Source organism: Chamaea fasciata, unplaced genomic scaffold (genome assembly GCF_029207755.1).
Source record: "Chamaea fasciata isolate MVZ Bird 193981 ecotype frontalis unplaced genomic scaffold, bChaFas1.0.hap1 SCAF_25, whole genome shotgun sequence".
NCBI lineage: Eukaryota > Metazoa > Chordata > Aves > Passeriformes > Sylviidae > Chamaea > Chamaea fasciata.
In genome coordinates, this window is record NW_027094110.1 from 6,605,307 (window position 1) to 6,620,810 (window position 15,504).

Here is a 15,504-nt window from a genome sequence, read left to right on the forward strand (position 1 = left end):
TGGGAGGGAGGATAGATCTCTGACCCGTGGAGAAACGCCGGGCCGAGGTAAAGCACAACCCGACCGGCGTACCCAAGTGGTCAGGACGAGCTCACAGCCCACGGCACGGGAATGAAGGACAGCGGAGTCATCGCAGCGGGCGATGGGCTGACTCCCCACCACACTGCAGAGCGAGAGATGCCCAAACCTCTGTACCCTGGAGGGGACGGGTCAGTGTCATCTCCGACCCCACAGAGGCTGCACTGGGCACTGGTCCTGGTACCGGTGCGGTCCCGGGGAGAAAAAGGCTTGGAGGAGGCCGGGAGGCTGGGAGCAGGGTTTGGGCAATGCTGTAGCACTGGGGAATGGGTGTTCTCTCCCCTGTGATGTAGGGCAAACCTTGGTCCAAGTGTTCATGGCCCGATTCCCACCCTGTGCCCAGTCCTGCCCTGTGTCCGAGCCTAGGCTGGCTCCCCACTAGGATGCCCAGCCCCGTCTGAGGCGATGCTCAGCTCCCTTTATGTCCGGTGCTCTGGGTGTCCCCATGCCCGATTCTCCTGGATGTCCCATGCCCGGTTCCTCCTGGGATCCTTCTACCTCGGGGTGTTCCCAGCTCCCCTATTCCCGCTGCCTCCACGACCATCGTGCCCACGCGGTCTCAGTTCCCAGTGTCCCCTGTACCCCCGTGCCCGGTGCTCCTGCTTTTCTGCAACCAGGTCTTTCCGCCTCCCCCATTCCCGATGCTCCCAGGACCTCCGTGCCTGGTGCTCCCGACTCCTCCTCTCCAATGCTCCCAAGGACTCCCACTCCCAGTTCTTCCCTTACCCCACGTCCTGTACTCCCCGATCCCCCATCCCCAGTTCCTCCTGGCATCCTCGGCTCCCTGTTCACCTCATTCTCGACGCTCCCGGGTCCCCTATGCCCGTTTTTCCCGGTTTCCTGGGCTACCCCATGCCCCAGTGCCCGCTGTTCCCGGAAGAATCCCCCGTGCCCGGCCGGTGCCAGGTGTTGCCCGGTTCCCCGCTCCTCCTCCTCTCCGCCCCGTATCGTCCCTCCTCCCCCGGGAAAGCGAAAGCGCGGCGGGCGGAAGCCGAGTTCTCCCCGCCGAGCTGGGCTGGGGCCGCACCGGGACCGCGACGGGACCATTTCCAGCCGGGGCCACCATGGCTTCCATCGGCAACTTATTGAGACGGAGCCTGCGGCGCGCCGGCCGCAGAGGTGAGGGGCGGGACGGGCTCCAGGAGGTGTCGGTGCCGGTGCCGGTGCCGGTGCCGGTGCCGGTGCTGGCGTCAGTTTCCGTGTCGGGACAGGTCCATCCCCGGTGCCGCGGCTGCGGGAGCCGACGGCTGCCGGCGGAGCGGGGACGTTCCCAGGCAGCGCAGCCCGACTGCGGCTGCTGGTGGGGTGTAACCAACGGCAGCGGCAGCGGCTCGGTTCCTCCAGCCCTGCCCGTTCGCACCCCACCCCGCGGCACCCAGCTCGGGCCGGCTGCCCCGGGACTCAGCGCATCTCTTGTTCCGTTCCCGGGGGTTCAGCCCATTTCGAGAGCTGCACCCCGTCTCCCGGGAGCCCACCCCTTCCCAACTGAGCCCACTCCAGCTCCAGGGGCGGCCCCACAGATGCCCTATCTCCCCAGATCCCCACTGAATAAGGCATCGCAGGGCATGCCGGCGCGTGGCATTTGGACACCCGTGGGCGTATCCATGGGGGGACCCACGAGGGAGACGGTGCCCCTCAAGACAGTTGGGTGTTGCAGAGCCTTCTGAAGGCGGTGAAGAAATTGGTCCTTTGAGATTTGTGATCTTTTTCGAGATACCGAGTGGATCATCAGAGTTTTCTGGCTGCCGTATCTCAAGCCAGAACAAAGCAGGTTGGAGCAATCTATGGATTTGGGGGGGTCTTACTGCCCTCCCCTCCCCGTCTGTTTTGTGCTGGCTCTGGCTCCGTATGAGGTCGATGTTCCCAGCTCAGCAGAAGAGGTTTGATAAAGCCAAAGTCATTTCCTCTCCGCTGGGGCAGGTGGGCAGCTGGGCGGCACGGGAAGCTGAGCTCCTCCGCAAACCAGATCGGGAAACTTTGGCACACCAGAGGTCGGGAGTTTTCTGGGAGGAAAGAAAGTGGTTGTGCCACAGGCAGAGTGGGGTTGAGCGGAGCCCTCGGCGATAAGAAAAGCCCGCGGCAGCCTTTGCCCTCTCCATGCCCGATGAATGGAAGGGTGAAGATCCACGTCACCGGCAGTCACTCTCCATCCGGGGGTTGCGAGAGCCCTCCGGCCACCCGCCTCCTTCCCCTCCTCTCAGGGGATGCTCCCACTGCTGGGGGGCCGGGGGTGCTCCCCGAATCTTCCTGACACAGGCTGTAGGAGAGTCATTGGCTCTTGTGACCCTGGTTTATGTTCCTGGAAGATGAGGCACTGTGAATCCGGCCGGTTTGGGGCAGCGCTGGGATCTCTGGTGCCACATTCAGCTTGCCTGACAGTTCACTCCATACATCCCTGGAGCTTATCTTCCAGCCTAGGGATGGGAAGTTGTAGTCTTGGAGGGATTTAGGCTCTGCCAGTGAGGGCATTGCAGCCAGACCTGGCACTGCTGGGGGATCCACAGCTCCCTGTGCGAGAGGCAGAGCCATAGCTTGGCATGGCCAGGCTCTCCAGAACAGCAGGTTTGGCTTGTTTGCTTGTAACCCCAATGGAAAAAAATGCAAATCCAGTCCTTGCTGGAGAGCACATCTGGTGTTCTCTGAAATGCAGAGTGGAACTGGATAGGCAGGATTTCACTGCACTTTCATCTTGTCCTGGTGATGGGAAAACAACCAATGCCAGTGTCCAGCGTGGATGGGGGAAACAGCCACCCTCCCATGGCCCAGCCTTGTTCCCTGGGGTCCCCCCAAGAACCACCTCCTGCCTGGGTCTGAGGTGGGACTAGACCAAAGCCATTGCTGGAGCATCCCAAGGAAGAGCAGGAGAAGCAATGCACATCTTGTCAACCTTTTCCCTGGCCTGGAGCGCCTCATTGGGCAGGTCCAGGATGATCCACAACAAGGATAAACCAGAGGTATCCTCAGACAGGTCTCATCCTTCATCTGCTCCAAAGGGACCTCTTTGAGATGATTTTACCCTTGTCAAAGAGGAAGGACTTTGCATGTGGAGGTGGGGCAGCCCCAGCGTGCACGAAGGAGTGGCTTTGAGCATCTCCCCACCCCGAGCTGGGAAAGGTATTTCTGGTCCCTGGGAAGGAACATCCTGTGATGGGACCATGAGTGTTACCTCCTCCTATGAGCCTTCTGTTCCCATCAGCCCCCAGTGACCTGGAACAAAGGCTGGAGAGGTGTTGCCAGACTAAAGGAGGTAGCTCTGGAGCTGAAGGGACGTGTGGGCAGGGTGTCCACCAGCACTGCTTTTCGAGAAGAATGCCATACTTGGAGAAGGATAATAGGAGTAGCTGATCATGGCCATGCTTTGCACTAACCAGCTGTGGCACAACCAGAAGAGCCCAGGGACAAACTCTGGGATCTGGGGACAAACTGCAAGAGCCAGTAATCTCATCCAGCCACTTATTTATTTTTCTTGCTATTCCCAAAAGAACAGCTCAACTTCTCTGCTCCAGCTGCCCACCATAATCAGAGATAGGACAGTTTCTGTGTCAAGAACAAGGTGTAAATGGAAGCACAAGTGGCCTCTGGGAGAGGGAAGAGCTGTAGCATGGCCTGGCTGCAGTCTGTGTACAATATTTAAGTCCTTTCCAGCCCTCGGATCTCACTGTTCCACTGTGGTCGTCCCAAGGCCCTTTGAGATGCTGGATGGGGGTCTTTTCCCTCCTATTCCTGGTTGTTCAGGGCGTGAAAGCTGATGCTTCCCAGCTGCCCTCCCCAACCGGCCCAACAAGAACTGGGGTGTAATCTCCAGGAACTGCTTTGCTTTGAGAGCTATGGTTTAGGGAAAACCCTCAAGTAGCTCATTTGCAATCAGCAGTTCCCAGGACATCTGGCTGGGGGAGGTTGGGATTCATCTGACTGGAGCTTTAGGAGGTGCTCAAACGATGTCTGGGCTGGTTTTTTGCTGTTTATTTCCCCTAAGGGAATAAAATTAACTGCTATAAACACATTCCCACACATCCCTGAAGATGTTTAATGCAGATCCCAACTGCACTCCCTCCCTCCATGTGCCTGCTTTGCTCTGGGCATCCTTCTGCCCTCACTGGGCTGGGGCAAAGGAAGGCTGGAGGGTGTCTTAGGATTTTCCCTAGAAGACTTATAAAAGCCATTTCTCTTTCTTTTTCATGTCCCCAGCTGTTCATTTTTGGGGACCAAAAGTCCTGGGCACCAGGACCTGGTTCCCTCCAGCCACTTTAGCCAGTTCACATGTAACTCTGCAAGTCCTCCCTTGCCCTCAGGACACCTCATACCTTTCATTGCACTCTGATCTGATTTTTTGGGGAATCTTTTTGACTTCAGAAGGAAAAGATGGGGCCTCTGCTGCAGAAAACACTCCCCCACGGGTACCACAGGGGAAGACGGGGGAGCGGAGCTCAGCCTTCTACTCTGCTGGACAGTTCTTCTTTGAGTACCTGGTGGTGGTGTCACTGAAGAAGATGCCAGATGGACATTATGAACCCAAGATAACCTACCAGTTCCCAAAGGTATTTAGTCCTCTGTTTATGCTAAGATTAGTTTTCCACATTTAGAGGAGAAAGGGATGTTGTTCCTTCCTCATCATTAAAGCCATGGAAGGAGAAGAAAAAAGTGCCCCATGCCCTTAAGTCACAGCCCCAGACCCTAGGGCTTTGCCTGCCCTGGGGTTGCTAGGACCATCTGTCACTCCCCATGATCCCAGCCCAGGGCCACAAACCCCAGGAGGAAACTCCCAGGGGTTGTCCCTGGCCTCTTGTCCCAAAAAGGGAGACCACAGTGGGGAAATCACACCTCAGGGAGGTGGCATAGGAAGAGATCCCAGTATGCAGAGGGTCCCTCTGCTTTTCCTCACTGTCCGTGGGGTGAGAGTGAAAATTTTGATTTTTGGGAAGTGCTTGTCCAGACATGTGCAGGAACCTTCTGCAGCATTCAGAGCTGGGGGTTGCTTAGGGACAGACCTCATTCCACTGAATCCCACCCCATTCCTGGTGACGATAGGGACCCTCCATCTCCCTGACTATTGGCATCACTTCCTTCCAGCGCGAGAACTTGCTGAAGGGCCAGAAGGAGGAGGAAGAACGTCTCCTCCAAGCCATCCCCCTCTTCTGCTTCCCCGACGGCAACAACTGGGTGCCTGTCACTGAGTTCACCAGGTACCTGCCCCATTGCAGGGTCTGGGCTGGGGCTCCCACCCCTGTTGGGTGGACCAGCCCAGCCCAGCCTAGTCCATTCCAACTCATCCCAGCTCCACGTTTTCTATCCTTGCAGCGAAACCTTTTCTTTTGTCCTGACAAACGTGGATGGCAGCAGGAAGATTGGCTACTGCAGGCGGCTGCTGGTGAGCCTTCCCCACCCCACACCATCAGGGTGTCACCCCCTCCCCACGGTGGACGTGTCACTTCCTGCCATGCCCAGAGCTCAGCTCTTGGGGTCGTGCCTCAGAAAGCCACTGGCCTTGACCAAAGTGATGACAAGCAGCAAGAGGGTACCCAAAGCAGGTTTTTAAAGCTCTCTGCTGAGGCATCACTCAGATGTTAGGTGGAGGAAGCAATGAGTGTTCACAAAGCGTGTGGATGTGGTACTTGGGGACATGATTTAGGGGTGAATGGGGTGGTGCTGGGCTGACTTTTGGACTTGGAGATCTTGGAGGGCTTTTCCAAACTTAGTGGTTCTGTGATTCCCCACTGGCTTCCACAGCTTCCCTGGCTCCTTTCCCTTGTCTGCAGTGGCAGGATGGCTGCAGATCCCACCTGGGATCAGGATGGGGATGTCAATGCAGCCATCCAGGTGCAAGGAGCTGGGAGCCCTCAGCCCCATCCCCAAAAACTTCATCTGAGCAGTGTCTGTTTCTCAACTCACTTATTTGACCAGTTCAGGGGCTCTGAGGTGCAAGATTCTTCCCTGGCTGCTGCATTAAACAGGGACATAAATCCAGGAGGACATCACTGTGCCACAGCCTAGGGAATTGCTGGATCCAGCACCCCTTCATCCTGGTGAACCCATTTCAGCATCTAGGGCTGAGCTCAGACTGTTGGAACTGAATGTCTGGAGGGCTGAAAGTGCAGAAAGCAGGACCCAGGACAGTCCAGTTGGAAAGGAGAAAAAAATGGCCGCTGTTGTAGTAGGAGGCAGGATTAACCCCAAAGATGGGGGGGCAGGATGTCTTGGAGAATGTGTGTCTGGGTGGGAGAAGAGTTTGGAAATACGCCAAAGGACTTTGCACCAAAATAATTAACAGCTTAGGCATCTAAATCACTTTCTCTGGGCACCCTCTGCTTTTCCAACATCGGCTGCATCCTTGGCCTTGGCCCTAGCTTTGAAAATCCCTCAGTGAGTGACTGGGAGTTTGAGGGGAGCAAATGGGCATCCCTTTGGAGAGCACGGAGCTGCTGCAGGGGACTGGGAGATGCTCACATCCTTTTCCCACACTCTTCCAGCCATCTGGGCGTGGTGTCCGGCTCCCGGAGGTTTTCTGCATCATCAGCTGCCTGGGCTGCTTTGGGCTCTTCTCCAAGGTAGGGACCCGGTGGCTCTGGCCCAGTAGTGGTCCTGGTGACTGCTCCTTTTTCTGCTGTGGATTCCCGGCTCACTTCTTTCTCACCCAGATCCTGGACGAGGTGGAGAAGAGGCGTCAGATCTCCATGGCAGTGATCTACCCCTTCATGCAGGGCCTTCGGGAATCACCCTTCCCAGCTCCAGGGAAAACTGTCACCATCAAAAGTTTCATCCCCGAGTCAGGCACAGAGGTTGGTGCGGGGCTCAGGGGCACCTCCTGGACTGCTGCAACATGAGGAGCCCAGGCTACATCTGGGAGCATCCTCCACACATGCAGCGCCCAGGAGTGCTCACCATAGCAGGGCAGGGTGGGTCAGGCTGCCAGGAGCCTCATCCCTTGGGAATATGGGTGTTATCTCTCTCCTGATCCAGGAGAGCGATGAGGATGGAGCCCATCCCCAGGGGATGCTGCCCCATCTTTGCATCCTCTGCAGCTCCCTCAGCCTGGAGCTGAAGCTGCCACACAAAATCCTCTCCCCACACCATGTCAGGACTTGGCTGGCCCTGATGCCAGAGCGGGATGTTGTGCCAGGGGCTGGGACTAGGGTGTTGTGCCAGCGCCCGGGAGGGGCATGTTGTGCCAGGAGCTGGGACCTGCTCCTGCTCCTGAGCCAGCATCAGTTCCTCCAGCAGGTTGGGGAGCACAGTGGTGTCAGAGCTGTCACGGGCTGCAAATTTCTTCCCAAAAGAGGTGGTCAGGCAGTGGCACAGCCTTGTCCAGCGCAGTGGTGGAATCACCATTCCTAGAAGTGTTCAAAAAATGTGAATGTGGCAATAGGGGTTGGTGGTGAACATGGAATTGATGATCTTAGAAGGCTTTTCCAACCCTGATCATTCCATGATTCTATGATTATACTCTTCTCCAAACCACTCTACCCAGCTCTCAGCCTTGATTTCTGCCTGGTTTAGCCCCCTAGGTGGGTGCAGGTGTATGATAAGTCCAATCTTTTCCTATGGATGAAAAGATCTGATCCAGGCATGGACGAGAAGATCCCATTGTGCCCACACACAGCCCAGACTCGCACGGGCACAGCCTTTTAATTTGCTTTTTCTTTCTCTTGTGGCAAAGCCAAGCTGGAAAAATGGGGAAGATCCACTCTGGCACTGGGAAAAATATCCTCAGTGCTGAGCATCCCATGGACGTGCCCTGCCAGGGAGGGCCTGAGAGCAGGATCCCTCCTCTCTAGAGCAATTTAGCAGCTGGTGATCTAAGTGATTTCTTCATCCAGGGAGCTTGTGCAAGACTTTGCAGGTTGCTCAATGCTCTGTCCCAGGGCCATGGTTGGAAGCACAGCCTGGGCTGCCAGAGGGAGGAGGAATGAGGATGTTCTTCAAAAGAGCTGCACTCTGAGGCTCCAGGCAGGGGCTGGAGCAAGGCAAGGAGATCACTGAGACCAGGAAAGGAGGAGAAATAAATCCTGGGTACTGCATGGGCTGAGAGCTGGGGATGGGGCAGGATTTGGGCTGGAAAGGGACTCTGGAGCCCAGCCAAGCCTGGTGCTGCTGGCTGAGAAGATGCTGCTTTAGTGGAAAGGCACATGGAGAAGGGGATTTTCCTCCTGAAGGATGGGGAGAGGGGCCAGGACTGTGTCATGAGCTACACAGTCCTCTTAACCCTTCAGTACTTACCATGTCCAGCTGCCATGGGGATTGATGGGATTTGGAGACTTGTGGGCAAAGGCAGCTGAGTAGCTGCAAATATATATTAAATTCCTCACTTTTGCGACATCTTACCTGGGAATTGCCGGGCTGACTCTGCCAGAGAGGCTTTAGAGGAAGGTTTCGTTGCATTTGTAGAAGTCATGCCCTCCCCACTCCTTCCTTTCCTGGCAGCTCACAGGTGACCTGTCAGACACTGAAATGGGACATGTCACTGCCACCCCCTCCCAGGGACTTGGGAGCACTGGAGAAAAGAGGCATTTGGGTTAAATTCCAGTGCCCAAATAAATATCCCCGCAATGCACATTACTGATGGCTTCCCTGAGCTCTCAGCGCTGCACAGGCTGAATCTCCTGGCAGGATGAAATGGGGTTTGTCCCTTGCACATGGACCCAGTGCAGATGCTGCAAACTCTGGGTCATTAATTGCTTCCAAATCGCCTTCTCAGGGAGCCGGGGCAGAATGGGGGGAGTGTTGCCCCTCCTAAGCTGGGGTTCCATGGCTCTTCCTTGGCAGCTCATTGAGCTCACACGGCCTGTAGATGCCCACCTGGAGCACGTGGAGTTCCAGGCTCTGCTCCAGCGACTCAGCCCTCACCTCATCCTGCACATCTTCGCCTCCGCCGTGTTGGAGCGACGGCTCATTTTCCTGGCTGAGGAGCTGAGGTGAGTCCTGATCTCTTTATTATAAAAATGCCCATAAAAATGCCCTTGAAGTGGCACAGGACGTAGCAGAGGTGGGATGTTCCCTCCTCCCTGCCATGATATCACCGCTAGCTGCCTGTCCTACAGTGTCCTGTCTCAGTGTATCCATGCCGTGGCTGCTCTCCTGTACCCCTTCACCTGGGCTCACACCTACATCCCCGTGGTCCCCGAGTGCCTGCTGGACACCGTGTGCTGCCCCACACCCTTCATGGTTGGCATCCAGATGCGGCACCTGGAGCAGGTCCTGGAGCAGCCAATGGAGGAGGTATTTCATCCAGAGGGGAGGGCAGCTGCATGGAGTCATCGGTTAATCCCTGTCCCCAGGTTTGGCTTGGCCCTGGGACTAGAGGCTCTGACTGTGCCCTTTTCCTATCCAGGGAGGCTGGAAGTTATGTCCTCCATGTCCCCTCCTGTTGGCACCTGGGGCAATACGTCCACTCTCCCCTGAAAGCTGCCCTGCCCCCTGTAGCTCCAGGAGCTGCTTTTGGGGTCATCCCAGTCTTGAAGCAGAGTAAAGTGGTGCGGGGACAAGCCACCAAACCTGCAGCAAAAATTGTGGGGAATGCCCTGGTCCCCCTGCCCAGGTCCCTCCTGCGGAGAGGGGCTGATCCCTCTCCTGCCACCCTCACAGGCTGGTGACACACCAGTCCCAAATAGGTGGGATGAAGCCCAGATGCCTTTGCAGGGCTAAACCTGGTCACTCCCTGCTCTCTTTCAGGCTCTGATAGTTGATCTCTGTGAAGGGAAGATCATCCGGGCGGTAGGTCCTCCCTGTGTGGGTGTGGGGCTGGGGATGGCCTGGATAACCCCAGGAAGGGCTTTTTCTCCTTGGGTGTCAGCTACCTGGCAGCTTCCACATTTTTAAATGGCTTCAAACTGCCAGAGGGCAGGGTTAGATGGGATTTTGGGAAGGAATTCTTCCCTGTGAGCGTGGTGAAGCCCTGGCATAGGTTGCCCACAGCAGCTGTGGCTGCCCATGGATCCCTAGAAATGTCCAAGGCCACGCTGGACAGAGCTTGGAGCAATGTGGTCTACTGGAAGGTGCCCCTGCCCATGGCAGGGGGTGGAATGAGATGAGCTTTAAGATCCTTCTAACCCAAACCCATCTGGGATTTTGTGGTTCTATGATTTTGGGGGCAGAACCATCTCAGTGGCACCCTCGCAGGGGGAACATCCCATGTGGGGATGTCTATGGCCACTGCACCTGGCTTTTGGGCCAGAACAGCATGGTCCATGCACTGGATATCCCACACCCACATCTCTGCAGGACATTGTGATGATGATTAATAATGAGCTTTGAAAGCCCCACTGACAGGCTGCACCAACAGCCCCCTGAGTCAGATTCTCTCTGGTGCTTCCCATTGCCTTCCAGGTGGGTGATGAGGAGGAGATCCTGCCCAGAAAGCTGCAGAACGAGATGCTGATGTCTCTGAACAGGCACAACAACAACAACAACGTGCATAGTAAGGATGTCTGTCATGGTAAAACAGCCCTGATCTGCCCTCCCCATGGTTAGACACTCCAGCCAAGGGATTTTCCTAAAGTCACCTGGTCTGGGATGTTTCTCCCTGTTGGCAGGGGTAATCCCTTGGCTTTTCCTCTGTCCTTTGAAACACGAGAGCAGGAACAGATAATTCTGCTGGGAAAATGGATTTTTTGCTAATACTTAGAACATTAAGATGTTGCCACCTTGGAAAGCCAGGGATCCCTCAGCAAAATTAGTCTGATCTTTTTTTAGTGGCAGAGGAAGGCTCTAAGCAAGTAATTCCTTTGGATGCAAACACAGACCAGGTTAAAATTAGCCATCAGTTCAGAGGTCCCATCCCTACCTCTTGTGTTTCATCTCCCCTTCTAGCCTTGGAGCAGGTGAACGCCCTAGTGTCAGAAGCCTTTGTGCACTTCTTTGTGCGGTTGGTCGGGCACTACGCCTCACACATCAAGTGGGGCAGGAGCGGCTCCGGCAGCTTCCAGGAACGAGCCTTCTGCAAGGCCATTGCCTCCAAGAGCTGCCGCAGATTCGTGAAAAAGTTTGTGAAGACGAACATGTTTTCCCTATTTATTGAGGAAGCAGAGAAGAGCAGGATCCCACAGGAAGGTAATGGTCCCATTTCTCGTCCCCTCCCCTGTCGAGTGAGCTCTGTGGAACCCTGGGCTGGTTGGTTTAGGGGCAGACACCTTGTGCCTGGTGAGGGATGGGATGTAGCCCAAGCTGAGAGTGCTCAGGGCACTGAGCAGATCCTGTTTGCTCTCAATGGCCTTACTTCTCCATCCCTGTCAAGCAAAAAAAAAAATCCTTATTTGTGACTCCCCATCCCTGGAAGTGTCCAAGGCCAGGTTGGATGGGGCTTGGAGCAAACTGGTCTAGTGGAAGGTGTCACTCCCCAGGGCAGAGTTTGGAACTGGATGAGCTTTAAGATCCCTTCCAGCCCAAACCAGTGTGGGATTCTGGATTCTATGATTCATTTTAGATCTTGTCACTCTCCTGGAGCTGGGGCCGGCTCACTGGGAGCTCCGTGTTGAGGCAAACAAACGGCAGCAGCACAAACATTTGGCTTGGGCACAGCAGCAGCTGCCAGGAGCCTGACTCAGCTCATCCCCAGCTCTGCGGCAGCAGGAAGGTCCTTCCCTCTTCCTAGGGATTTACAGAGCACAGGGCAGAGCTGAGCCTCCTCCCAGCCTGGGACAAGGACAAATGGGAAGTGGAGGTGAAGGAAACCATCCAAAAACTGTATTGCTGGATGGAGACATCCTGGGCTGGGATCTGCCACCCCAGGGGACTCCTGCTGGCACTGCCTCTGGTGCTGCTTCTCTTCTCTGCCCTTTTATGTGAGACCTTATAAGACAAACCTGGGGAGGAAGAGAGGAATGGCACAATCCCTGTCTTTCTCATTGTGTTCCCAGTCTGCATCACTATTCCGGCTTTTTGCTGGGTCTGCTGCTTTCTCCCGTCCTTGCTATGGGAAACACAAAACTGAACAGGAGTGAACACATGGGTTTAAAACCTCTGGCTAACCCAGCATAATAAAGCCTATTTTGGGTGAGAGGGATGGGTGGCATTGCAACCATCCCCATTTCATCAACTTATATAATCCCAGAATTCCAAAAACTTAGGTTGGAGGGACCTTTAAAGGGCATCTTGTTCCATGCTCTGCCATGGGCAGGGACACCTTCCACTATCACACGTTGCTCCAAGCCCCATCCAACTCACCTTGGACACTTCATTTCCACGTTTCCCCCGAGTCCTCTCTGGATGCAGATGTCCATAACCCAGGACAGTTTGGGACAAAAACACTTCCCAAAAAAACAAAAAGTCCAGGATTGAGGCTGTGCAGCCCTGTATCCCCCATTCCAAACACCAGCACCTCACCCATGACCTCTTCTCCTCCACAGCGTATTTCCAGCAGAAAATAATAGAGTTCCATGAACAGAAGAAGCACCAAAGAGACTCCTGAAATCCAGCCTGGGAGCAGAGGAGCAGGACTAGGATTGACACATCCCTGCCAGCAGCACCACACTGGACTCTGTTCCTGCCCACCTGGAACTCCTGAGCTCCCTCAGCAGCACTGAGCACCAGTCCTACCCTTTCTTCCTCAGGGTATCATTGCACTGGAAAACTCTTTACACAGACCTAGCACCAGGCTGGGATTTCTTTCCCAATCGTGGTTGCTCCAGGGGCAGACTGTGACTCCCAGTGCTTGGCCCTGCACAGACTTTGTTCCCCCAGTACCTCACACAGAGGAAGGGCAGCCCGGACTCGCTGCAGCACAACAGGGGTTTAGAGTAATTATTAGAAGGGGGGAAAAACAAAGGATGAGTAGGAAATAGTGTTACTTCTGATTAAAACAAAACAGGGGTTTGCAAATAAGGAACGTCCCATTGCACAGTTCCTGAAGTTTTGTTATTAAGAACTGTTTTATATTGTTTTATTGTGCCACTGTTAAATACAAGCAGGAGCAGGTGGGGGGCGGGGGGGAGTTAGTGGTTTCCTCTCTCGCAGTTGCTGCATCACTGGTGCCACTTAGAGCCAAGTTTGTCTTTCTAAGGAAACAAAAATACTCATTTCCAGCAGGTTATTTATTTGTGCTGGAGCAAACTGTGAAGGCCACATGGCTGTGGGGTGTCAAGGAGGAAACAGCTGATCAACAGCTTTGGGGAGGGAGGAAGGATTTGTTCCATCCCAGAGTAAAACGTGTCACCATCCTCCTTGGGTCTGGTCTTGGTGCCAACTTCCCTTAAAACCTCACAATTTCTCTTTGAAAGGTGATGCCAGCAGCGGATTAAAGCTAAATGATGGTTCTCCTCCTTTCTGAATACACTCAGACAGGAAATAAATATTGCAGCAGGGAAGCTGGGCTGGGGCTGCAGATCTGACTGCATCCGCCCACAGAAACCCAAGCCAGGTACTTCTCCCACAAAAGGCTCCAATGAAGGCAGAGCTTCATTCTCCCCTCTGGGATGTTAAAGCCAGGCTGTCGCATTGCTTGGTACCCACCAGGCATCAAAATCCCAAAAATATCCAGGAATCAAGGAATCTCAGGACTGGTTTGGGGTGGAAGGGATGTTCATGATCATCCAATTCAATCCCTTGCCATGGGCAAGGACACTTTCCACTATCCCAGGTTGCTCCAAGCCCTGTCCTGCCCAGCCTTGGACACTTCCAGGGATCCAGGGGCAGCCACAGCTTCTCTGTGTGCCAGAGAAGGGAACACAGGGAACAATTTCTCCCCAGTATCTCATCTAACCCTGCCCTCTGGCAGTGAGAAGCCATTCCCCCTTGTCCTGTCACTCCAGGCCCTTGTCCACAGTCTCTCTCCATCTTTCTTGTGGTTCCTTCAGGTATTGAAAGCACACAATTAGGTCACCCCAAAGCTTCTCTTCTCCAGACTGAACAACAACAATTCTCAGCCTTTCCTCACAGCAGAGCTGCTCCATCCCTCTGACTACCCTGATGCCTCCTCCCACGGTTCCAAATTCAGTTTAACACAACTTTCACAGTGGCACTGGAAGCCCCAGTGGGAGATTTTGTGCAAGCACTGAAATCCACCAGGCTGCCAGTCGGCTTTTACTCTCAGAGCTGGGCAACATCCACCCAAACAAGAGAGATAAAGGACATTTATTTCTGAACCTCTCATCCAGTCAGGCATGAATGTGACTGAAACACGGCTGGACATAGGGCACAAACGGCAGTGAAAGTCTCCAGCCCTGCTGAAAGAAAATAAGATGATTTGTTGTTCAGCCCCCATGTGTTTGGAGGGGGAACAGGAATTGTTAGGAAAAAAGGGGATTTTTGGCACTGGAGTGTCTTCTCCACAAGTTCCCCCTCATGGGTAGAGAGAGGAGAGGGTTAACTACAGGAAATTAAAAGTCAGTGGCTTTTTTCCGGGTTTCCTTTTTTTTTATATTTGTTTTTCAAAGTTCAACTGACAGCAGAAATTGGTGTGCAAAATCAAGGGCATCTATCAGATGCCAAACCTCTTGGTTGTGAAGCCAAACACCATCTCACTGAGAAATTGGTAAGTGGTCATCGTTTTGGGAGTAGTTCTTTTGGAAACAATTACAAATCCTCCCAGAGAAAAAATTCCTCCTGGAGTAAAAACTGACAGAAAATTATCCCTCAACTGCTGAAAACCAGTACACAAAAACTCATCCTTAAATCAAAAAAAATATAAATTTTCAAATGCAGTCAGTTCTCCAGCTGCCAGGCAAGGGTGAACTTCAGCTTCAAAAGGGTGGAGCTACCTTAGAATCATAAAATCCCAGTAAGGTTTGAGTTGGAAGGAATGTTAATGATCACCCAGTCCCACCCCGTGCCATGGGCAGAGACACCTTCCACTATCCCAGGTCTCTCCAAGCCCCGTCTAACCTGGCCTTAGACACTTCCAGGGATGGGGCAGCCACAGCTTCTCTGGGCACCCTGTGCCAGGGCCTCACCACTCTAACAGGGAAGAGTTTCTTCCCAAAATCCCATCTAAAATTCCCCTATTTTAATTTAAATCCATTCCTCCTTGTCCTATCACTGCTTCCTTGTGCAAAAAGCCACTCTCCTTTTTTTTACAGGTATTTGTTAAATTCTGGCTTTAATACCCTCCCTTTAATGCCGAAGGGTGGACAGACTCTTTGCTGGGGACACTCTGGGAATGCTCAGCTGGGCGTGCTGGGAGCAGGGACACCGAGGCTGGGTCACATTGCAGCACATCAGCATAACCCGCAGCATATTTTTAAATCCTTCTTCCTGCTCGAGATTTGCCCAACACTTGATCCAAGCCTACAACAGTAAATAAAACAGCACCAAGAAATATTTCCCTGAATTGGAAAGAGCTCATTTATTCTGCTAAATTGTTAACATAGCTCCCAGCAAAGCACTGGCCAACTCACACTATCCAAAAAACTTGGGGCCCGGCCAGCAGGCAGCTCAGCCCCCGCTGCTGATTTGGGACTCAATCCCTGCCATGCAGCTGCTCTGGGGAAGATAATTTCA

The 15,504-nt window shown here is 54.0% G+C and overlaps 1 protein-coding gene across 1 annotated transcript; it reads left to right on the plus strand.

The window, feature by feature from the left end:
• Window positions 1-1,048: 1,048 nt before the first annotated feature.
• DENND2D (DENN domain containing 2D) lies at window positions 1,049-14,666 on the plus strand. Its single transcript, XM_066203970.1, has 12 exons — window positions 1,049-1,197; window positions 4,432-4,616; window positions 5,149-5,261; window positions 5,377-5,446; window positions 6,546-6,623; window positions 6,714-6,854; window positions 8,839-8,987; window positions 9,114-9,291; window positions 9,745-9,786; window positions 10,399-10,489; window positions 10,882-11,121; window positions 12,417-14,666. The coding sequence occupies exons 1-12, from the start codon at window positions 1,143-1,145 to the stop codon at window positions 12,476-12,478; spliced, it is 1,404 nt and encodes a 467-aa protein (XP_066060067.1). The 5' UTR covers window positions 1,049-1,142; the 3' UTR covers window positions 12,479-14,666.
• The last annotated feature ends 838 nt before the right edge of the window (window positions 14,667-15,504 follow it).

Excerpts from the sequence above, each read along its gene's own strand:
- DENND2D (XM_066203970.1), top strand. The coding sequence starts at position 1,143 with ATGGCTTCCATCGGCAACTTATTGAGACGGAGCCTGCGGCGCGCCGGC. Across the intron at positions 5,447-6,545 it reads GCTACTGCAGGCGGCTGCTG|CCATCTGGGCGTGGTGTCCG; the intron begins GTGAGCCTTCCC and ends ACACTCTTCCAG. Across the intron at positions 10,490-10,881 it reads CAACAACAACAACGTGCATA|CCTTGGAGCAGGTGAACGCC; the intron begins GTAAGGATGTCT and ends CTCCCCTTCTAG.